The 24,406-nt window shown below is 43.6% G+C and overlaps 1 protein-coding gene across 1 annotated transcript; it reads left to right on the top strand.

The window, feature by feature from the left end:
* Positions 1-272: 272 nt before the first annotated feature.
* On the top strand, positions 273-24,113 carry LOC130112963 (coiled-coil domain-containing protein 149-like). Its single transcript, XM_056280483.1, has 12 exons — positions 273-400; positions 11,048-11,209; positions 11,357-11,395; positions 11,679-11,786; positions 15,872-15,988; positions 19,249-19,421; positions 20,876-20,948; positions 21,229-21,313; positions 22,146-22,293; positions 22,468-22,544; positions 22,906-22,974; positions 23,545-24,113. Exons 1-12 carry the CDS (start codon positions 350-352, stop codon positions 24,111-24,113), a joined length of 1,671 nt encoding a protein of 556 aa, XP_056136458.1. The 5' UTR covers positions 273-349.
* Positions 24,114-24,406: the final 293 nt, after the last annotated feature.

The raw sequence follows: 24,406 nt of genomic DNA, 5'->3' as shown, positions 1-24,406 counted from the left end.
GCTGTTCAATTGTTTTCACGCCGTGTATTGAGCACCAAAATTAGGCTTCATTTTCTTTTCAAATGTAATATGTCTCAGAGCGGTAATTTTTTTATTTATTGTTTTGTCCAAACCGGCAGGATCAGCGATGAGCTACTAGAGCCCAGAAAAAACTAGTTTACGATGGTCATTGAACACGGCATGACGTTTCGCTGACGTCAAAAGACGGAAGTGAGGTAAAAGTGTCCCGTTCTAATCTGTTTGGATGGAAAAACATTTCTCGTAATTTGTTTGCCAGAGATCGCTAAATTAAATAAAATGGCGCTTGTTTGAAATTCGCCTTGTATTCTCAGAAGGTGAAGCCGGAGAGATGAATGTTTCCAGGAGGAGCGAGACTGACTGGCAGGGGTTGGTCAATGAGGTGAGACGTTAAAGACGCAGTGCAGACATGAGTGATTCTGTCAGCCGCCGTGTTGTGGTACTGCTGTCATGTTAGCAGTCTTTGACATCATAAATCCAACCATACGTTTGTATTGAATTTATGTTTGTTTGTTTTGTTTTTTGTGTGCCCCAAATGGTTGCCGTCGATTTAGATGCGTAAAAAATAATAGCCAACGTGTGGATTACGAGAGGTAATACGATTAGCGGTTGGGAGCGTTTGGGATTTGCGCAGGGTTTAAATATAGGCTTTGAAATTATTTCAGTCTTTCCAACAAAGCTTTACTGTTATGGGCCAGAGCCCAAAATTTCCTATTTCGGTACACTCAAGGTGGCAAAACTTACTTATAATTTTTGAAAGGATCCATGTCTGTAGATGATATTTTGGTATGATAACCATTCCTGAGTGGCAGCTGTATCACAGTTATCAGCTCATGAAGTTAACCACCCCCTAAAGTAAATTGCATTTTAGACGCTGGTGCATATCCTGGTTTAGCCTCATGGTCAGGACATTTTTCAATGTTCTATAATATTGTCTTTGGTATCATTTTAAAGGGGACCTTCTTAGCTTTCATTCAAGCCCTGTTGTGGATATTTCTCACAAATATAGAGGTCACTTGAGCTCTTCAACCCGTCAATAACACACATCTTTCTGCAATGTTCGCCTAAACTATATACTTTCTTTTAGCCCTGTGGCATCTAGGAATATCAGGGACACAAAACACAAAAACTGGAATACTCACAGGACTGTAAAGATTCAGGAAATGTATAATATACCCATACTATTTCATTGTGTGAGGTGATTGTGAACCTTAAATTAGAAGGGCATTATTACTAAGAAACTAACTAGACCAAAGCCAGTTAGTCCATGGGTCAGACCAGATATCAATATCACCCAAGGTGACCCAACTTCACTGGTGCCATTTTATTTGGTACACTAACAGAAGTAAAATAATACATGATAACCTTTCCAAATGAGCAGCTTTTTCATTTTTCTTTCAGGAAACCTGTTTCTGTGCCTCTCACGATTGTGTATTTGCCCAGATTTTTACAAATATAGCATTTCAACACCCCTGGTACTGATTAGCCTAGCTTAAACTCTGGGACAGTTCTTAGTTGGCCAACAACCAAGGATAACCAGTACTGCGTACTTCCATTCATTGTGCTAGGCTAACGTGCAGCCAGATAGCTTTCTACTAAACGCATATAGAGGAAACTGGTATCTATCTTCATGTCTCACTCTGGAGAATATTGTAAGCTAATTTCCCCATAATGTTAGCATGTTCTTTTAATGTATATGTTAATATGATTAGTTAAAGTGGCTATGAGGAACTTTCATCTTGTGTTGATTTTAGCGGCCTCATGTGGACAAAATACAGCTGTTGCATAGCAACTAGGTAATGTATCTATTTGTGGCTATGTAAGATAAATAATGGTAATATGACGCTGGTGAAGCAAAGTAAACTTTGTTTTAGTAGTGTTCATACACCTAAGTTACATGTATTTGTTTGTATGTGGCAGGTGAAAACTGACTGAATATGGCCACTGGTGAACAAGCAAGTTTTTACCCAATACCAAAGCGCCCACGGGTGGAGTGCATTATCCACTGTTCTGATGATACAGATAAGCTGGTTTCACTACAAAGTGTCGACTCATGGAGAACTCTGCTCAGGGCAGCTCAGATACGAAATCATGCACCAGTTTTGAAACTGGCAAAAGACATTCCTGAGGGACAGATTCCAGCAATCTACTACCACAGAAAGTGTCGCAGTATCTTTACTATGAAGCAAATTCTTGATGGCCTCCTTGCAAAAGAAAAGTTGTGTCTCTGCTGAAGAGAAACAATCTAAGAGAGTAGCTCGACATGCTCCAAGTACATCTAGGACTTATGATGTAGAGTGCATATTTTGTCAGAAAAACAGCAAATATTCCAAGAGAGAGAATACGAGAGAAGTACTGGTGCAGTGTCGAGAACTGCGAGCTGATGCAAAGATCAGGAGTGCAGCCACAAAGAAAAGGGACAGCAGAATCCTTGCCATTGTGAGTAGAGACCTTGTAGCAGCTGAAGGGCACTACCACAGGTCATGCTATAGACTTTACACCAAAGAAGAGGTTTCCAAAGGAGAGGTTGCCAGCAATGAAGATGATGATGCTGCAGCCCAGTATGAAGCTGCTGTTAATAAGGCATACAGTGAGCTGTTCCTCTTCATCAGGATGGAGCTTTTTGGCAATCCTCAAGTGATGACAATGACTGATCTCTCTTCTAGACTGGTAGCTTCAATGAACTCCCAAGGCATTGCCCAAGTCAAGGAATCAACCAAGAAGCACATAAGGCGAAACCTGGAGAGTGAGTTTGCTGGAGCCTTGCAGATATTCCCTGATGAGAAAGGAAAATTCCTCCTCTATCCCGATAACTTGTCCATGAGGGAACTTGCCAAAGAAAATCAGTCTCTCAAAAGGGAGTTGCAGACCCTGAAAAGTGTCAGTGCACAAGATGTTATAGCCAAAGCAGCCATCAAATTGAGAGCAGACATTAAAAGTCAAGATGTTCCTCAAACCTGGCCGCCTGAAGTCAAACCAGAAGTAGAATGTCCTACCATTCCAGAGTCGCTCATTATCTTCCTGTACTCTCTACTCACAGGCTCAAATGATCCTGATCATGCATCCCAGAGAGTGCAGTGCCTTCTGCAGTCATTTGGCCATGACATAGTATATGCAGTGACATGTGGAAATGCCAAGCCTTCCAAGCACATTGTTCTGCCATTCAGTGTCAAATCGTTGACAGGAAATGTAGAGTTGATAAACATCCTCAACCGACTTGGTCACAGTGTGTCCTATTCACAGATGGAAGAGATCAACACTGTCCTGTGTCTCCAGAAACTCTCATCATCAGGGAGTGGCATTGCCCTTCCAGCTAACATCTATCCTGGCATATTCACAACTTTAGCCTGGGACAATATCGACCGTCTCGAAGAAACTGTCAGTGGTGAGGGAACATCTCACAGAGTCAATGGGATTGCTGTGCAAGCAAAGCCAGTCAACCCACTTCCTGTCCAACCCATGCCCACTGTTCCCAAAACAAAGAAGAGAAGCATTGATGGACCCCCACCAATGTTACCAACTTCCAATGCTGGACAACGGGTAGGGCCACCACAAAGCAAAAAGTCAGATGCCGATACTGCAGCCAATACTAAGCTTGCCAGAGAGAAAAACCTTCTTTGGGTCCTAGCACGCATGTCACAACAAGAAGAACAGTCAGTCAGCAGCTGGACAGGCTTCAACATCCTGACTCGAGGAGAGATGACGGTCATCCCCGACAATATAGGCTATCTGCCTACCATCAATGCTCCAGCGACACAAATGTCTACTGTCAACGAGGTGCTTAACCAGTCACTGAGCATCATGCAGTGCTTAGGCCTGAGGAAGATTGTCTGTGTCTTTGACCAAGCCCTGTATGCGAAGGCTGTCGAGATCACATGGAAACACCATGACAAGTTCCATGATATCATCGTTAGGCTTGGGGTATTCCACACCATCTGCACACTGCTGGCAATAATAGGAAAGCGTTTCCAAGATGCTGGACTCAAAGACCTCTGCATTGAGTCTGGCATGATTGCAGAAGGCTCAATTGCTGGTGTTATGGATGGCCGCAAGTACAACAGGGCAGTGCGACTACACAAGCTCCTGTATGAGGCTCTCATGCGACTGACCTTGAATGGTTTCCTGTCCTGGTTGGAAGAAACTCACAGGAATGACATGGTTCACCTGAATGAGACACTGAAGACCATTGACAGCCTTGGGAAAGAAGTCTCACAACATGCTTTGAAGGAGGTCCTCGAGAACAGCTCTTGTACACGCATCATGGATCTATTTGAAGTCTACCGTGAGTTCCTTAGAGGTGGAAACGGCAGCCTCTCGAACTTCTGGATGTCCTATTTGGACATGGTTGAAATCTTGTTGGGGCTCATCCGAGCATCCAGAGAGGGAGACTGGATGCTACACTTGGCTAGCATTCGAGCAATGATCCCATGGTGCTTTGCTTATGACAGGATGAATTATGCACGCTACCTCCCCTACTACTACGCCCAGATGTCTGAGCTGCCCATCACACACCCAGATGTGTACACAGAATTCATGGAAGGAGGCTTCTCAGTCCAACTGGGCTCCACCAATCCCTTTGGCCGAATCCCTGTTGACCAAGCTATAGAAGAAACGGTGAACAAAGACACCCAAACAGCTGGAGGGACAAAGGGATTCAGCTTGAAGCAAGGAGCTGTGACCAAATATTATCTCACAGCTGAGTATAGAAGCATGTACCTCAGACAGCTGAGAGACCTGACAGGTCAAGGCAGGTGCAAATGGTCTCATCCAAATCTACAGAGTCCAAGGATCAAGAGAGATGAAGCAGATGTCCAGTCTCTCATGGACCTTATGGAGAATAACTGGCTCAATCCTATGTCCCCTGATGAGATTGATTTGGTTAGCCTCTCCACTGGCAACATGGCTCCACCTGGTGCTACCATAGATCTCTTGAGAAAGGAGAAGAGGCCTACCAAGCATTCCAGCAAACAAGGTTAGATGCAGACCCACCACCTGTGAAATTCCACGACAAGATGACCAAGCAAAGTCTGAAAACGTTCTCCAATGTCAGCACAAAACAAGCTCATGGAAAGAAAGCACAGGATGTGGTTCTGAAGGCAGATAGAAACCTTTTCAGTCACATGATCCTGGTGGCTGAAAGCAGGAAGGTGAATCTGAAGGATGTCCTTGCCTACCCATTGGGCCCACTACCATGGGCACTGGCAAATGCTGATGGGTCCTTACGAAAAACAAACAAGGCTGCACTTGCCAAAGAATGTATCTCCTGCAGAAGACATCCCAATCCCATCTACTTCCATCATTGATGGGATGAGCCTGGTCCAAAAAATGAATGGCAACAACAAAACCTTTGCACAGGTGGCAGAGTCAGCCTTGACCCAGGTCCTCCATGATGGAGCACAGAGTGGGAGGATTGATGTTGTTTTTGATGTCTATCACCAGACTTCGATCAAAGATGCTGAACGACTGAACCGGGGTGGAGACATCACTCTCCAGTACAAGAATCTTGCAGGGGGACACCACGTCCAGCAGTGGAGAAAATTTCTGTGCAGTTCCTCCAACAAGACCAGTCTCATCAAGTTTCTGGTGGAAGAGTGGAAACTCCCACGATACAGAGCTATGCTGCATGGCAAGGTGTTGTACATGACCTGTGAGGAAACCTGCTACAAGTTGACAGAAGATGGGTGTGAGGAAGCAGCAGAACTGCACTCCACACATGAAGAAGCTGACACCCGTCTGCTCCTGCATGCATTGCATGCAGCAAATGCGGGCTCAAAGTCAGTTATCACAGCTGTGGACACTGATGTCATGGTGCTTTGTCTTGGCTTCCAGAAGGACAAAACCTGTCCCATCTACCAGAAGTGTGGGACTCGGAACCGCACACGGTTTGTCGACATCACCAAACTGGCAAGTTCACTTGGAGACAGCATCTGTGACAGCCTAATTGGCTTACATGCCTTCACAGGCTGCGACACTGTCAGTGCATTCGCTGGTCGAGGGAAGCTGAATGCCCTGAAGATAGTGAGAAAGCACACTTCCTGCCAAGAGACTTTTAGTCAACTGGGACAGACATGGAATGTGAGTGATGAGCTGTTCCAGAAAATTGAGCAGTTCACCTGTCGGATGTATGTTGCTAATAGCAGCACTGCTGAGGTGAACAAACTGCGTTACCAGCTCTTCTGCACCAAAAGGGGAGAGGTTGAGTCCAGCCAGCTGCCACCATGTAGAGCAGGGGTCGGGAACCTTTTTGACTGGGAGAGCCATAAAAGCCAAATATTTCTAAATATATTGCATTGAGAGCCATATAGTATTTTTAACGTATAATAAATTGAATATGTCTTACTTTTAATGCGACTTCTGGTGCTGCATGGTTTTGCTGATGGCCTTGTAGTCTGGTTCATACGTGGTGAGGTTGAGCTTCATGCAGGCGTTGAGGCTTCCATCAGTTAAACGTGAGCGTAGGTTGGTCTTAATGTTCCTCATATGCGAGAAAGACTGTTCACATGCATATGTAGAGCCAAACATGGTCAATACGGCAATACTCACACGCTGCATTGTGTGGTATGTCACAGGAAGCTCGTTCCAAGTTTTAAGAATCAGCTGGTCTTCAGGTTGAAGATTTTTAATTTCTGTCCACTTGTGTTCCCTCGCCAGCTCTGCTCGCTGTCGCGCAAGACTTTCCAACTCTCCATTAAGTGACTTGAACTTACTCATCCACATGTCTGATGCCTTCAGGTCAGCAACTTCCAGCTCAAAGTCTCCGATAGAGACCCCGGGGATGCATGTCAGGTCGATTTTGTCCACTGCACACTCATGTGGATGAGTGATGAACTTGAAAAGACCAGTGCGCGCACGAAATTCTCCAAAACGTGCTTTGAATGACTGCAGGAGATTGAACGTAAAGCCAGCTAGCTGCTGGAGATCCAGATGTTGAGTGGAGTCACTTGCTAAGCATGCATCTCTAAATTGTTGCAGTCTTTCAAAGTGCAGAAGACGACCTGTTTCAATGTCCCTGAGAAAGACTTCCAGCTTGCTTTCAAATGCAAACACTGCTTGTTGAAGGGATGAGATTGTATTTCCAATACCTTGCATTTTCACATTGAGCTGGTTCAGATGGCCAGCTATGTCCACGAGATAGTGAAACTGCAGGAGCCAGTCAGTGTTGTCTAGCTCAGGATGCTTGACGCCTTTCATTTCAAGAAAAGTCCGGATTTCACTCAGGCAAGCTGCAAAACGGCTGAGCACCTTCCCCCTTGACAACCAACGCACGTTGCTGTGTAAAAGCAGACCGGGATAATGATTCCCAACTTCTTCTAACAGAGCTTTAAACTGGCGATCATTTAAAGCTCGGGCAACAATAAAGTTGACCACTCGAATGACCAGAGACATCACCTCGCCAAGCTCCTGGCCACACGTCTGAGCGCAAAGCGCCTCCTGGTGCAGGATGCAATGAAAACTTAGGATGGCTCTCTTTTCATGTTCACGGAGAAGCGCTACAAATCCTTTGTTCTTCCCCAACATACAGGGTGCACCATCAGTACAGACAGAAATAAGTTTATCCATCGGTAGTTTTTTTTCTTTAGCAAACTCCATGAAAGACATGAATAAATCCTCTCCTCTTGTTGTCCCTTTCATTGGCAAAACAGCCAAGCTTTCCTCACGCAGTGTGTCACCTGCAGCATCCCTGGCAATGATACTGCACTGAGATAGATGGCTGACTTCTGTTGACTCATCTAACGCGAGAGAAAAGTATGTCCCGGCGTTTATGTCCTTCATTTGTGTTTCCTCGACTTGATTTGCCATCATGATGCTACGATCGTGCACAGTTCTTGCTGACAGGGGCATGTCTTTTATTCGTTTGATTATCTTGTCTTTATTTGGGAAGTCATCAAACAGTTCATTGGCCACATCAAGCATGAATGTTTTGGCATACTCGCCATCTGTGAATGACTTTCCATTCCTTACTATTGCCAAAGCCCCCGCAAAGCTAGCGGAATTCCCGTCACCTTGCTTGGTCCACACACGTAGTTGCTGCTGACTCGTCTGCACTCTCCGCTGTAGCTCCTCGCATGCCCTTTTCCTGCTGTCCCCCGCTGGATATTTCGATGCAAATGAAGCATGGTGCGTATCGAAGTGCCGCTTTATATTTGACCGTTTCATCGATGCAATTTTATCATTGCATATTAGACATACCGCAGATCCTGCTCTCTCCACAAATGCAAATTCCTCTGTCCACGCAGCCTGGAATGCACGGTAATCATCGTCTTTTTTTCTTTTCGCCATCTTTTCCGTTACAAGGGTTGAAGCGGATAAACTAGTTGGCTATCTGATAAAATTGATTTCTTCACCTTTACAATGACCCGGACATGCTCGCGAGCCATTGGTTCCCGACCCACGGGTGACCCGTGACCCGTGAAATTTATCTTCAAAACTAATTTCTGTTTACTTTAAAATGACACAGTATTATTAAGAAATATCACAAGTATTTTAAAATCAGTTCCAAACTGATTTTTTTGAAAAAAAAATAATTTTCAACTCAAAATTGTCTGGGAGCCATATGCCGTCACCGGAAGAGCCATATATGGCTCGCGAGCCATAGGTTCCCGACCGCTGATGTAGAGACTGTCTCTTTATGCATGTTCAACGAGCCAGCTATCAGGCAGCAATATGGAAGTGCTGTCTGCAGGCTAACCCTGTGGTGCCAAGCCCTACTGAGTATGGATTGACAGACGATGAAGGCAAGCTGGCCATTTACTGGATGCGCTCCCCACCTGCACCAGATGTGGTCTTGGAAATGCTAACATGCAAGTGTGTGCATTCATGCAAAATGCCAAGCTGCGTGTGCCTGTCAAGTGGACTTCCATGCACAGACATGTGCAGGTTACAGACCTGCAGTAACCAAAAACAGCAGGATGGTCCAGAACTGGACTTTGAACTTGGGGAGTCAGATGATGAAAGAAACGAGCAGTTTGATGAATGACAGTGTGATGATTCTGATGGTATTACTGTGGTAGTAGTCTATTGATGCACAGGATGTTGATTCTGGACTTGGTTACCCAGAGCTTGATAACAATAATGTAACCATATTCACATATACCCATTACCCTACCCATTACCATTACATATACCCACTAATGATATGGGATTACATGTATCATTGACTAAGTATATGTAAATGTCAATGTTGTTTAAAATATTAAAATAGTTCATTACCTCACTATGGTATTCCTTTTTATCATGTATTTTGATTGTGTATTTAAACAAATGTATAGAGACCAGTTTGTGACCTAACTGGCTTTGGTCTAGTTCTCATTTAAGGCTCACAATCACCTCACACAATGAAATAGTATGGGTATATTATACATTTTCTGAATCTTTACAGTCCTGTGAGTATTCCAGTTTTTGTGTTTTGTGTCCCTGATATTCCTAGATGCCACAGGGCTAAAAGAAAGTATATAGTTTAGGTGAAAATTGCAGAAAGATGTGTGTTATTGACGGGTTGAAGAGCTCAAGTGACCTCTATATTTGTGAGAAATATCCACAACAGGGCTTGAATGAAAGCTAAGAAGGTCCCCTTTAAAATGATACCAAAGACAATATTATAGAACATTGAAAAATGTCCTGACCATGAGGCTAAACCAGGATATGCACCAGCGTCTAAAATGCAATTTAGTTTAGCGGGTGGTTAACTTCATGAGCTGATAACTGTGATACAGCTGCCACTCAGGAATGGTTATCATACCAAAATATCATCTACAGACATGGATCCTTTCAAAAATTATAAGTAAGTTTTGCCACCTTGAGTGTACCGAAATATCGTCTGGCCCATGGACTATTACCTCCAAAAAACAATCCACGCAGATAACTCCTTTTGCTCGCAGGACTGCCTGACATAATGCTGCTATCTCAACTAATGTGCATGGTAGTGTAGGAAGCTTGAAATACTTTTTATTTAGTATTCTCAGCAATTTATCTTGCATCTATCGATTTAGTTAACATTTCAGAGTGGTTACGTGTAGTCCTGTAGCTGGAGTAGTGCTGAGCTATATGTTACATATTGTAGCGAATTCGTGGGGCAGTCCAAGATACCGTCGCCACAGCCGGGACGCGAACCCGTATCTTCTGCACCGAAAGCGACAACGTTAACCAGTCGACTAAAGGGTCCGACCCGTTAGTCAAGGACCAACGTGTCTACTTATCCATGCACGTTACAATATTATTATCACAGTGATCACATGTCATTTTATGCTGTAAATTGTAGCGAATTCGGGGGACCACGCAACCACAGGAACTGCCGCGGCCGGGAAGCGAACCCGTATCGCCCGCACCGCAGGAGACATCGCTAACCGCTAGACTAAAGGGTCAGACCCGTTAGTCAAGGACCAACGTGTCTTGTTATCCATGCACGTTACAATATATTAGCGGCTTGCTTGTGCAAAAATGCCTTGTTTAAACTGAAGTCCCAACTGAAGTCACATTGAAATGTTTGGTAATGTAAAGCATAATATCAAACCAGTGGTTTTACAGTCATGCTCCCTTAAATATATCAGAACTAATTTTGTGAGAAATTTTAGGTAATAGATTTTTGTTATCAGGTGCGCTGCCAAAGATTTAGGGCCCGATGAAAATATATTATCCTAGTGAATTAAAATGTATTAGCCTTATGCGCTAATATTTTTTGACAGGGGCCCTTGGAATCCCACATACAGCCCTGCTGCTCATCATTAATTTAGGCAACACAATTTCATCCTGACCCATTAAGATTTAAAGATGATAAAGAATAATATTGAATAATTGCCCAGTTCTCAGCTGGAGCATGGCACTAACTGAACCAGAGTCTGGGGTTTGATTCCCACAACTGCCACCCAAGATATGCATCAAAGTCAGTACAATTTAATCTCTGAGAACATCTTTAAAATTTGAAGGATTCGTGGAATAAATTTGCTTTTGTCCATGATTAGTCATCAGGATTTGAATAATTGCATGATTATGTTCTTCTGCAAACCCCCTTTTTTAAAATGTTTAATTACAGTTCCTAGTTTGCAAGCGCAAGTTGGAGAGCAAAAAAGAAGCTCTTTTGATTTTGTCCAAAGAGCTGGACACCTGTCAACAGGAGAGGGACCAATACAAACTGATGGCCAACCAGCTTCGTGAGCGGCACCAAGGACTCAAGAAAAAGTATAGAGAACTCATTGTAAGACAAAACACTGTGGTACTCTTGGTGCAGTCCTGCACACATACTAGACTAGAGTGTTTCACAATCTATCAATCAATATAGATGGCAACGTTCCCCCATTTTTATTGTTGATTATACGCTATGTTTTTGTTTTTTGACTTCTAGGACGGAGATTCTACTTTGCCTCCTGAAAAAAGGAATCAGGTAAGTTATTTTTATTAGCTTTCTTCCATTTGTGTCCAAAAAAATTCAACCAATGGTACAAAGCCCATAAATATCCTGTCCGAAATGTAGGCAACCAGTGAACTAAATTAGTGGGATTTTTCTTCTGCTAGCAGAACCACATGAGGGTGCTCAGGGTTACTACAAAGTGATAGTATAGTTCAGCAGGTCCCTTGGACAACACTAATCTTGTCTGCATGGCACCCTCAAAATATGCTCAAGATATGGGAAACAATGGTGATGGCAATGTTCTTCTATTAATCAGGTGAATTTTGGTCAGTTATTGAGAGACTCCAAAGACAAAAACAAGCAACTCTCTGAGGAGGTGAAAGAACTGAAGCAACGGCTGGTGGAAGCCCAGGGTGATAACAAGGTATGATGTCCGCATTTTACGTCATTCTCCAATTTTACACTGTATCAAATTAGATTAACTATTCTCCTGAGTATGTCTTTTCACTCTTTGCCATGTCCAAGAGCAAGATTTGCCAAGTTAATTCAATGAATATCTCATCTATATATATATATATATATATATATATATATATATATATATGTATAAAACTTTGTTAATAGAAACACTCAATGGTAGGGAAAGTGCTCAACAAATAAGGAGCAAAATAATCCTGATTGCTTATGGCGTGAAACAGGCTTGTACTGTCTCGTAAAGAAATTACTTGACTCACTGGACTGTGTGTGTGTGTGTGTGTGTTACGACCCTCGGTCTGGAGAGGGTGCAACTATTAGTGTACTGAGTAACAGTGAGGTGAGGGTGCAACACAGTGAGACATAAACGTATAGATATAATAAAATAAATATATTTATTAACAATGACAGGACAAGGGAACCGAACGGTTGCCAAAACAAACTATTAACAAAAGTAACCCACCCTTGACAGTGCTGAAAAGCACCAAACCTAAAGACAAAAAGGTGGCAACCGCTGCTAACCTAGTGTGTCTAACAAAGGTAAGCTACGTGATGGGGTGTTTGCCCATGGGCATCTTACCTTGATCCCCTCGCCCAAAAGAGCTAAACAACTAAACATAACTCAAAATAGTCACAATGCAAACTAAACCAAAAACGGGCCAGACGTTACAAACACAAAGTAACTACATCACACAAACTAAACTAGCTGGCCGGTGAACTGAAGACATGTGGGGGTTTAAATGGGAGACTGAACAGCTGATGAAGATTGGATTCGTTGACCGGTTGATTAGGTGATGAGGAGCACCTGAATGTAGAGTCAGAGTCATACAGGAGGCAACACAAAACTATACGGACACACCCGTGGCCGTAACAGTGTGTGTGTGTGTGTGTGTGTACATACACACAGGGTGTTGTGATGCGTCTAGTGCAGCAGTGTGTAGTTGGAGGGAAGGTGCATGTGTTCTTCCAACCCGCTTGTGTCCCTCCTGCCCTTAGCTTGCTGCCGCTGGCTAGCCTTTGTGGCGAATAGGGAAGCCTCCGGTTTCCTCCCACAGTCCAAAGACATGTAGGTCAGGTGAATCGGCCGTACTAAATTGTCCCTAGGTGTGTGTGTGTGTGTGTGTGTGTGTGTGTGTGTGTGTGTGTGAGAGAGAGCCCTGTGATGGCCTGGCGGCCTGTCCAGGATGTTTCCCCGCCTGCTGCCCAATGACCACTGGGATAGGTTCCAGCATCCCTGCAAACCCGGTTGGGATACGCGGCTTGGATAATGGATGGATGCATATATATATTCATTCATTCATTCATCTTCAGCCGCTTCTCTGGGGTCAGGTCACAGTGGCAGCAAACTAAGTAGGGCACTCCAGATGTCCCTCTCCCCAGCAATGCCCTCCAGCTCCTCCTGGGGGGCCCCAAGGTGCCCCCAGGACAGACTGGACATGTAGTCCCTCCAGTGAGTTCTGGGTCTACCCCAGGGTCTCCTCCCAGTTGGTCGTACCCGGTAAACCTCCAAAGGAAGGCACCCAGGAGGCATCCTAATCAGATGCCCGAACCACCTTAACTGGCTCCTTTCGATGCGAAGAAGTCACTCTACTCCGAGCTCCCTCCAGATGTCGGAGCTCCTCACCCTAGCTCTAAGGCTGAGCCCAGACACCCTACGGAGGAAACTAATTTCAGCCGCTTGTAGCCGCGATCTCACCCTTTCGGTCACTACCCAAAGCTCATGACCATAGGTGAGGGTTGGAACAAAAATTGACTGGTAAATTGAGAGCTTTGCCTTCTGGCTCAGCTCCCTGTTCACCACAACGGTCTGGTACAACGTCTGCATTACTGCTGATGCTGCACCAATCCGCCTGTCGCTCTCCCGTTCCATCCTACTCTCATTCGTGAACAAGACCCTGAGATACTTGAACTCCTTCACTTGAGGCAACAACTCATCCCCAACCCGGAGGGAGTAATCCACCATTTTCCGGTAGAGAACCATGGTCTCAGACTTGGAGGTGCTGACTCTCATCCCGGCCATTTCACACTCAGCTGCAAACCACCCCAGTGCACACTGGAGGTCACGTTCTGATGAAGCCAAACAAACCACATCATCTGCAAAGAGCAGAGATGCAATTCTGAGGTTCTCAAAATGAACACACTACTCACCTTGGCTGCACCTTGAGATCTGTCCATGAATATCACAAACAGAATCGGAGACAAGGGACAACCTTGGCGGAGGCTGACACCCACTGAAAAGGTGTTTGATTTTGTGCCGAGAATGTGCACACAGCTCTCACTTTCGTTATACAAGGACCGGATGGCTTGTAACTGCCCCAGTACCCCCCCCCCCCCCCCACAGAGTGCCCTGGGGTACACGGTTGTAAGCCTTCTCCAAGTCCACAAAACACATGTGGACTGGCTGGTCAAACTCCCATGCCCCCCTCAGCACTTCCACAAGGGTAAAGAGTTGGCCCTTGTTCCACAGCCAGGACAGAATCCGCATTGTTCCTTCTGGATCTGAAGTTTGACAGTCGGTTGGAGCCTCCTTTTCAGCACCCTAGAGTAGACTTTCCCAGGGAAGCTGAGCAATGTGATGCCCTGAAAATTCACCACCAGGTGGTAATCAGTTGACGGCTCTGCTCCTCTCTTCACCTGAGTGTCCAAAACATATGGCCGCAGATCTGATGATACAACCACAAAGTCTATCTTCGATCTTCGGCCTAAGGTGTTCTTGTACCAAGTACACTTATGAACTACCTTATGATTGAACATGGTGTTTGTTATGGCCAATCCATGACTCGCACAGAAGTCCAATAACAAGTCACCGCTGAGGTATAGATCGGGGAGGCCGTTCCTCCCAACCACGCCCCTCCAGGTTTCTCCATCATTGCCCACGTGAGCATTGAAGTCCCCCAGCACAACTGTAGAGTCCCGAGGCGGAGCCCTATCCAGGACACCTCCCATAGACTCCAAGAAGGCCAGATACTCCAAACTGCTATTTGGTGCATAAGCACACACAACAGTCAGAACCTCCCCCCAGCGACTCAGTCGTATAGAGGCGACCCTCTCATTCCCCGTGGAGAACTCCAACACAGCAGCGCTCAACCGGGGACTTGTGAGTATTCCCACACCCGCCCAGCACCTGTCACCTTGGCCAACTCTGGTACCAAAAGAATTTGGTACCACAGCCCATGCTATGTGTGGAGGTGAGCCCAACTATATCTAGTTGATGCTGTCAGGCCAAATTGTGTCCAGGCTGCCAAAATGTGTCTGGGTGACGTCAGCGCAATGCAACCGTGATGGCTCGCATTTCTGACATTCCTCTCTCACTGTAGTTCGTAGAGTCGTAACATTGCAGGCAAAAGCAGGTTTAATGGTGTACTCTATAGTACAATACATGCGCAGGGTCACCATTTATGTTTGACTTGCAATTGTTTATATTAGCATATGTTTTTCGAAAAGCACAAAAAAGCATACTTTTAGGCGAAAGTTCATCTACTGGTTGATCACCTTGTTAGCTAGCTAGCGTTATGTAGCGTGGACGAGATTTTCAATAAACATGTTCTATAAACCTATTTTCCATTAAAATGAAATGTCCAGTATTTGCTATTACATATTTTTTGACATCAATGACAAGTTAGCTAGGTAGCTAGCAAGCCAAAAACGGGTCATGAAATCTTATTTTAAACAACTGGACTTTTCATGCATTGCAATGACGTCACCCAGACACATTTTTGCAGTTTGGACACAATTTGGCCTGACCGTACCGCTCCACCTTCCGCACCAGCTCAGGCTCCTTCCCTGCCAGAGAGGTGACATTCCACGTCCCGAGGACCAATCTGCGATGCCAGAAGTTGGCATGCCCCCGTCCTCTCTTTTGCTTGCCACCCAGCCTACATTGCACCCTACCCCAATGCTCATCCCCGTGTGTGGTGGGTCCACGGGGTGAGATATACGTATATATATTAAATAATACAAAATCTAACACTGAATTGACACTGTTTCAAATGTATGGATGATAAAAGAAACAAACCCTGGCCTTTGGTTCCACAGCTCCTACGAATGACCATCACAAGACAGAGGCTGGGCGATGAAGAGGTTGGTGCTCGACACTTCCCTGCCCATGAACGAGAGGACCTTGTCAAGCAGTTAGAAAGAGCAAGAGAACAGGTGGGAGATGGGATATCAGCAGGCCGTGCTGACTGTCTGCATTTTACATTTCTACCGGCTTATAGTTTACTGTAACTGAGACTTTGTCCCCCATTGACTCGGTGGATAACATTTCTGTCAGACAGCTATGAGCAGTTATCATGCCTGTGACTAGATACTAGATTTTTTTTTTTAAATAGTCAAGTTCTGGTTCATAAAAATGTGCTACCAGGATAAAACAAAACAAGTGTTTGTGATATGTTGGTATTGTTTTACATATGATTTGAATTTTACTTAATGGATTTTAAGAGCTATGGCTTTTAATGGTGCCAGCAGTGCCACTCAGAAATAACATTTTCTCAGTCTGTTTTATTTGGCTAATTGGTCCTTGTACATCAGTAATTTGTCTTGGTTTTTCTTGAACACAATCAGTACAAAAACATGAGAAATGTAATTATTGAAAGTGAAAATATACACTTGCATGGCAAACACAGCAATAGATCCTATCATCACAACAATAAAACACTTGTAAATAGCTAGCCACATTTATTCTAGTTAGAACATAGCTAAAATAAACATGCTGCAATGAATTGTAAAAAAAAATAATATTAATACAGATATCATACTGTTTCATATTGTATATGAGATATGCTGTTGCGGAAACATGATACAAAAAGATATGTAGGAAAAGTATGGAAATATATTGCAGGATTAAATGCAAATGTGGAAAGGTGCAGAATGAAGTTCCACCATTATCACAATAGTAGAGACTGTAAAGTATGAAATGACAGCATGAACAAATTTGATTATCATATCGAACAGCATATGTAATGAACATTTGTCCACCATATTTGTATTAATATGCACAGAAAAAGCGACATTGTAGTGTCAGGGCAGAAAAAATGTTCAAACTCTTGATGTATGATTTGGCCCCAAGTCATGGGAAGAAGTGAAAGACACGTGTTATCCAGAAACAATTAATTTCTGTTTCGTTTAGCTCAAATTCTTTGCTTTAGCATCAGTCAATCAATCAATCAGTCAGTCAAGTTGCATCCTCCTCATTGGGCCCATGACAGAGCATCAGGTGCTCAGTGTTGTATCTTGGGAGGATAAACTAGAAGCTTGAAGATGCTCTTTATCTACAGTGCATCCGGAAAGTATTCAAACCCCTTCACTTTCCCCACATTTTGTTATGTTACAGCCTTATTCCAAAATGGATTAAATTCCTTTTTTTCTCATCAATCTACATACAATACCCCATAATGACAAAGTGAAAAAGGTTTTGTAGAAATTTTTGCAAATTTATTAAAAATGAAAAACTGAAATATTGCATGTACATAAATATTCACACCTTTTGCTATGATCATGCACTGATCATCCTTGAGATGTTTCTACGTCTTGATTGGAGTCCACCTGTAGTAAATTCAATTGATTGGACATGATTTGGAAAGGCACACACCTGTTTATATAAGGTCCCACTGTTGACAGTGCACGTCAGAGCAGAAACCAAGCCATGAAGTCAAAGGAATTATCTGTGGACCTCCGAGACAGGATTGTATCGAGGCACAGATCTGGGGAAGGGTACAAAAAATTTTCTACAGCTTTGAAGGTCCCGAAGAGCACAGTGGTCTCTATCATTCGTAAATGGAAGAAGTTTGGATCTACCAGGACTCTTCCTTGAGCCGGCTGCCCAGCCAAACTGAGCAATTGGGGGAGAAGGGCCTTGGTCAGGGAGGTGACCAAGAACCCGATGGTCACTCTGACAGAGCTCCAGCGTTCCTATGTGGAGATGGGAGAACCTTCCAGAAGGGCAACCATCTCTGCAGCACTCCACCAATCAGGCCTTTATGGTAGAGTGGCCAGACGGAAGCCTCTGCTCAGTAAAAGGCACATGACAGCCCGCTTGGAGTTTGCCAGAAAGCACCTAAAGGACTCTCAGACCATGAGAAACAACATTCTCTGGTCTGATGAAACCAAGATTGAACTCTTTGGCCTGAATGCCAAACGTCACGTCTGGAGGAAACCAGGCACCTCTCATCACCTTGCTAATACCATCCCTACAGTGAAGCATGGTGGTGGCAGCATCATGCTGTGGGGATGTTCTTCAGCGGCAGGAACTGGGAGACTAGTCAGGATTGAGGGAAAGATGAATGGAGCAAAGTACAGAGAGATCCTTGATGAAAATCTGCTCCAGAGCGCTCAGGACCTCAGACTGGGGCGAAGGTTTACCTTTCAACACGACAACGAACCTAAGCACACAGCCAAGACAACAAAGGAGTGGCTTCGGGACAAGTCTGTGAATGTCCTTGAGTGGCCCAGCCAGAGCCCAGACTTGAACCCCATTGAACATCTCTGGAAAGACCTGAAAATAGCTGCTCAGCGACACTCTCCATCTAACCTTACAGAGCCCAAGAGGATCTGCAGAGAAGAATGGGCGGAATACCCCAAATATAGGTGTGCCAAGCTTGTAGCTTCATACCCAAGAAGACTTGAGGCTGTAATCGCTGCCAAGGGTGCCTCAACCAAGTACTGAGTAAAGGGTGTGAATACTATGTACATGCAATATTTCAGTTTTTTATTTTTAATAAATTTGCAAAAATTTCTACAAAATCTTTTTCACTTTGTTATTGTGGGGTATTGTGTGTAGATTGATGAGAAAAAAAAGGAATTTAATCCATTTTGGAATAAGGCCGTAACATAACAAAATGTGGGGAAAGTGAAGGGGTTTGAATACTTTCCGGATGCATTGTATATTGGCTCACAATGGGAACTCTTGCTACCCCACCCGAGGTGTATTGTTTTTGTTGCCTAATGTCTGTCTTATCTGTCTTGTCTGTCAACAACCTAATGTGAACCATGACCGTGACAATGTCAATATATTGTCTCAAGACTAGATATTCCCTTATGCCTGTAGAGGAAACAGTTACTTAGACACATTATGGTGCACCCTCAGAAAAAAGTGATATGACATTTTTTGTGGATGGTGGGTTGGTAACTTTAATGGTTTCTATATTTATGAAGTGTAAGACACTGATGAATCTGCACAACATTTAGTAAAACAATACCAAACAAATACTTTTGTAGAAAATTCCTAAAGCCAGAATGATATAGAATCCATTACCTGGTAGCTTCCTGTAGCAAATGTCAGAATGTAGAGAAACGACAAAATTAAATATTGTTCCCGCGAACAAGAAACGACAATCTGAAACACTTTTGAGACAGATGGACTCATATGTGGATAATGTACTTAAACAGGGTCCGTGTGCTCTGTGTTGCTTTAGACCGAGTTGCTGGAGCACAATGTGAAGTCGCTAACTGATGAGCTTCAGGATGTAAGGGCCGAGCGCAATGTTTTCCAGGAGAAGGCTCACCGTCTTAATCTGGAAATGAACCAAGTGTTGGGGAATGACGACATACGAATTTTAGATATAGATGCACTCTGCGTGGAGAACAGGTCTGTGGTTTTGCTTCTTTTTTTTTTTTACATTTATTTCTGATTTCTCCCAATTTAGTGGCCAATCGATCCCTATTTTAGTTCAAACACCCACCCTTGTATTGCATGCGTTCGCCAACCGCATCTCTCCGGCCGGCAGTCTGGAAGGAGACGCCTCGCCACTTTCGTGACAAGGCGACTCCAGGCCGAACCACTGCTTTTTCTGACACACCCAGAGACACATTCATGTGACGAACACAAGCCGACTCCGCCTCCCTCCCGAAGACAGCGTTGCCAATTATTGCTGCTTCATAGAGTCCGGCTATAGTCGGATCTGACGAGACCGAGGCGTGAACCCCGGTCCCCAGTGGGCAACTGCATCGACACAAAGCCGATGCTTAGACCGCTACACCACCGCGGACCCCAGTGGTTCTGCTTTTTTCTACAGTAACGCAGTAGAGAATATTCAAAAAAACAAGATTCCCCCCAAATAAAAGTTTACAACAATCCATTTCATTAATGGGAGACCCTGAAGATTTAAAAAAAAATTGTTGTGTTTTGTTCTACCTTGGGTAGGGGTACCTCAAAATCTGTTGGTCCCTCCTGCTAGACCAGTGGTTTTCCAAATGGGGGCCGCGGCCCCGTAGGGAGCCATCAGGGGCTGCCAAGGGGGCTTCAGCAAATTGGAGAGGAGATGAGGGAAAATGCTAAAAAAAAGTTTTTTTTGAAAAATAAATTGAATTATTATGTATATTATGATCAAATATATTTTATAACAAAAAATGCTTATAATGGAAAACATAAATATTCAATATAATGGAAGGATTAAAATTTGAACTATAAATGTCATTATTATTGCATTAACAAAAGTAAGGAAATATATTCAGGAGTTTTTTTTCTCTTTTTAGCATTTGCCGTAGTATTGTCAATGGGTTTTTAAAGACATCTTGCAAAAAGGGGGGCCCCGGCCAAAAGCTAATGCTATTTGGGGGGCCTTGGCATGGAAAAGTTTGGGAACCCCCGCAGTAGATGACTAACTGGGCCATTAAAAATGATGCATGACTATTGGTGTATTTAGTCAAACGTATATCCTGCAGCTGCAACCTGGCTCCCTCTGCTGAGCACTTTAAACCCACTGCTGATTTTGTTTCGATATATTAGGTGGACATCCTTTTTGTATTTTCAAAATTATTGGCTACAATTTCGATTCAAAATTCAGTACAGTTTTGATTCAAAGTTGTAATGAAGTGGCTTGAAACTTAAATTAAAAGTTACAAAAGTTGAGCCATGAGAGTTGAATGTTAAACTTATAGAAGCTATAGAGTTATAATGCTTTATCATGTAGCTGACAGATCAAGCTCGTTTGAAAGTTATCTGAACCTACCTGCAAGATTACAGCCAAATGAATTCTGAACTGCTGCTTTAACATAAGATGTTCCCACACACACATGATAAGAGCAAATATTTCCTTTCAGGTATTTACAGGAGCGATTCAGTCAACTACAGGAGGAGATCAACATGCTCAAAGCAAACCTAATGAAGTACAAGGTACTTTGGGCTATACTGCAAATATCTTTTACTTAAATTTTTTTTTATGTTATTCATTCTGTTTTAGCGTTTTTTTTTATTAAACATCTATTTTGTAAACATGATTTTAAAACAGTCTGTAGATATCCGTTGAATGTCATGATAGCTACAGTATAATTTGAAGGAAAAAAAATGCTTAATGGATATGCATCTGGAAATTAAACAAAGTTTTCCCATTTGCATGGGAAAAAAACTTTCCTTGCTTAATACTATTATGTTTTCTTTTTTTCCGTGACTTCAGAGTGCACTTGAGAGCAGGAAGAACTGCAAATTCATTGGAAAGCCCAACAGCAGTGCACTCACCGGTGTTCTCTCTGCAAAACAAGGTCAGATGAATGCGGTAAAGGCCTGAAACTACAGTATGCTGTATTAACAGTGCCCCATTTTAACTCATGCATGTGCTGAATGATGAGGACATGTGACACGAGTACATTAAACCCACACTTTAAAGTTGTTTGAGAAGTACAGTAAACATCCTTTTGCCATTTGTTCAAAATTTAACAGACTCGTTATATGTGATGCGTGGTGCCAAATTACTTAACAAACTCTCACACATGTGCTGAACAAGCAGAACACGTGATAAAACAAGCTCAATGATAAAATTTAATTACTGAAAGACAATATGCAGCCTTTGTAATGTGTTTTATGTTTGCCGTTAGTATAAAACCCGACTAAACAAAGGACGTCCAGGTAGCATAGCAGTCTCTTCCATTGCCTACCAACATGGGGATCGCCGGTTCGAATCCCTGGGTTACATCCGGCTTGGTCGGGCGTCCCTACAGACACAGGCCATGTCTGTTGTGGGTTAGAAGCTGGATGTGGGTATGTGTCCTGGTTGCTGCACTAGCTGATTCTCTGTTTGGTCAGGGCGCCTGTTCAGGGGGGAGGGGGAACTGGGGGGAATAGCGTGATCCTCCCACGCGCTACGTACCCCTGGGGAAACTCCTCACTGTCAGCTGAAAAGAAGCGGCTGGTGACTCCACATGGATCTGAGGCATGTGGTAGTCTGCAGCCCTCCCCAGATCAGCAGAGGGGGTGGAGCAGCGACTGGGATGACTCGGAAGAGTGGGGTTATTGGCCAAGTATAACTGGGGAGAAAACGGGAGAAAAAAAACGAAAAAAAAACGACTGAACCCATTACTCTTTTGTTTGTTACAGTGCAAGAGCTGTTAATCTCTGAAGAAAATGGCTGCAGTTTACCTGTGACTCCTCAGAGCATTTCAGACCTCAAGTCCCTTGCCACAGCCCTTTTGGAAACTATCCATGAAAAAAATATGGTTATTCAGCACCAACGCCAAACCAACAAGTACAGCAACTGAGTATTTTACAATCTCTTTAAGTAGATAATCCACTCCAATCTGCCGTTATGTTATAAATATAAAAGGGATGCGTATGAGTGTTGCTGGTTGTGTAATAAATAACGCAGGACTCCTAAAGTACACTGGCCATCTGTCTTATTAAATCTGTCATCTGTCATTAGGATTCTTGGAAATCGAGTGGCAGATCTGGAAAAGAAACTTAAAATACTAGAGGCGTCTGGACTATGGCGACTACCAGGTAGGCAAAAGCTTTGTGGTTATTTGGGACTTTGGTTTTTGCTTCATTTCCTTATGAATTGTCGTAAAAATGCATTCTGCATAAAATTTACAATATTTTTTGTTTCTTCTCCTTGTCACTTATTTTTGCTTCATGGAGGCCTCTCTTATAATGTGTCTCTTGGACTAAACGGAAGTATGTTTCTATGTTGGAAATCACTTTATGTCAACCTGTGAATTGTATTTTCTCTGTGCTTCAATCTGCAGAAGCATTGGGATTGTTTGTATCCATTTCAACAATCTGAAGTAATTTCATGAACATAACTAGATTATTTGTTAGTTTTGCAAGTGCCTTGTTCATGATAAAATTTGTTCTGTAACAGGAGGAAGAGACACCATCATCCTTAATGATAAAAAGCAGACATCGTCCCTAGATCCAAATGACCAGCAAGGTAAATGAGTGAATACAGCATCTTCTACCACAATTCAGTTTCACCATTTATTGATGAGTATTTTACAGTTCTTTCATAATGCATAAAATTGCCTCATTGTAGGGCGTCCAGGTAGCGTAGCGGTCTATTCCTTTGCCTACCAACACGGGGATCACTGGTTCGAATCCCCGTGTTACCTCCAGCTTGGTCGGGCGTCCCTACAGACACAATTGGCCTTGTCTGTGGGTGGGAATCTGGATGTGGTTATGTGTCCCGGTTGCTGCACTAGTGCCTCCTCTAGTCGGTCGGGGCACCTGTTCGGGGGGGAGGGGGAACTGGGAGGGAATAGTGTGATTCTCTCATGCGCTATGTCTCCCTGGTGAAACTCCTCACTGTCAGGTGAAAAGAAGCGGCTGGCGACTCCACATGTATCGGAGGAGGCATGTGGTAGTCTGCAGCCCTCCCCGGATCGGCAGAGGGGGTGGAGCAGCAACCGGGAGAGCTCAGAAAAAGTGGGGTAATTGGCCGGGTACAATTGGGGGGAAAAACGGGGAGAAAAAATACACAAAAAAAATTGCTTCATTGTTACAGGGGATGATCGATCAGAAGAAATGTCTGTGACTGAGCAGAGCTCCCATGAAACTCCCAGCAAAGTGGACAAACCAGCAACCACACCAGCAAGTCTGAAAGCGTTTCATGGAGAGCCACCCCCACAAATCTTTGAAGAGACATTGCACCAAAATACCGCTTGCCCATCTGCTGAGTCACTTCCAGTCAGTCCTCATGAAGAAAGGCCAAAAAATGATGAATGTCAGAACAGTAGCCAACCACAAATCACAAAAGAGTCAGTGGCTTTCCCAAGTCAACAGTTGAAAGAGACTGGATATTTATCACCTCCCACAACACCAGATGGAAAGGTGCCCCATCTGGCAGATGGCTGCCAATTTCAGGGACCTTCACAAGACTGTATGTCCATGGAAGGGGAGGATGAGTTGGATGACATGAGGACTGAGAGCACCTCCATGGTGGGAAACATTACAGCATCATCCACCTCTACACCTGAGGCCAATTTAAGGTCTGCTGATGGACAGGAGGTAATGTCAAGCCAAAAGATGGTACTTTCAGATGTATCAGATGGGTGTGTTTATCAGGAAGTCTGAAATCTTCTAAACCTGGAGAAATGCACATTGTCATAGCTTGGGATTTTAGTAATGATGACAAGTGTGGATTATCATATAAACACATTTGTCTAAACAAGTGTTTCATTCATATTATATTTTTTATGGATAATAAATACGGTAGATATTGTGGTGCTCTTGAACAATAATAAGGCAATATTTTCAATGACCATTGCATGATAACTCAAAGCCTCAAGTTATAATTTCATTTCACAGCATTTTTCGAAATTGCTCAGTCATTGCAAACACCATTAAAACAAATCCTTAAACCCTAC

Source organism: Lampris incognitus, chromosome 5 (genome assembly GCF_029633865.1).
Source record: "Lampris incognitus isolate fLamInc1 chromosome 5, fLamInc1.hap2, whole genome shotgun sequence".
Taxonomy (NCBI): domain Eukaryota; kingdom Metazoa; phylum Chordata; class Actinopteri; order Lampriformes; family Lampridae; genus Lampris; species Lampris incognitus.
This window is presented reverse-complemented; position numbering and strand designations above follow the sequence as displayed.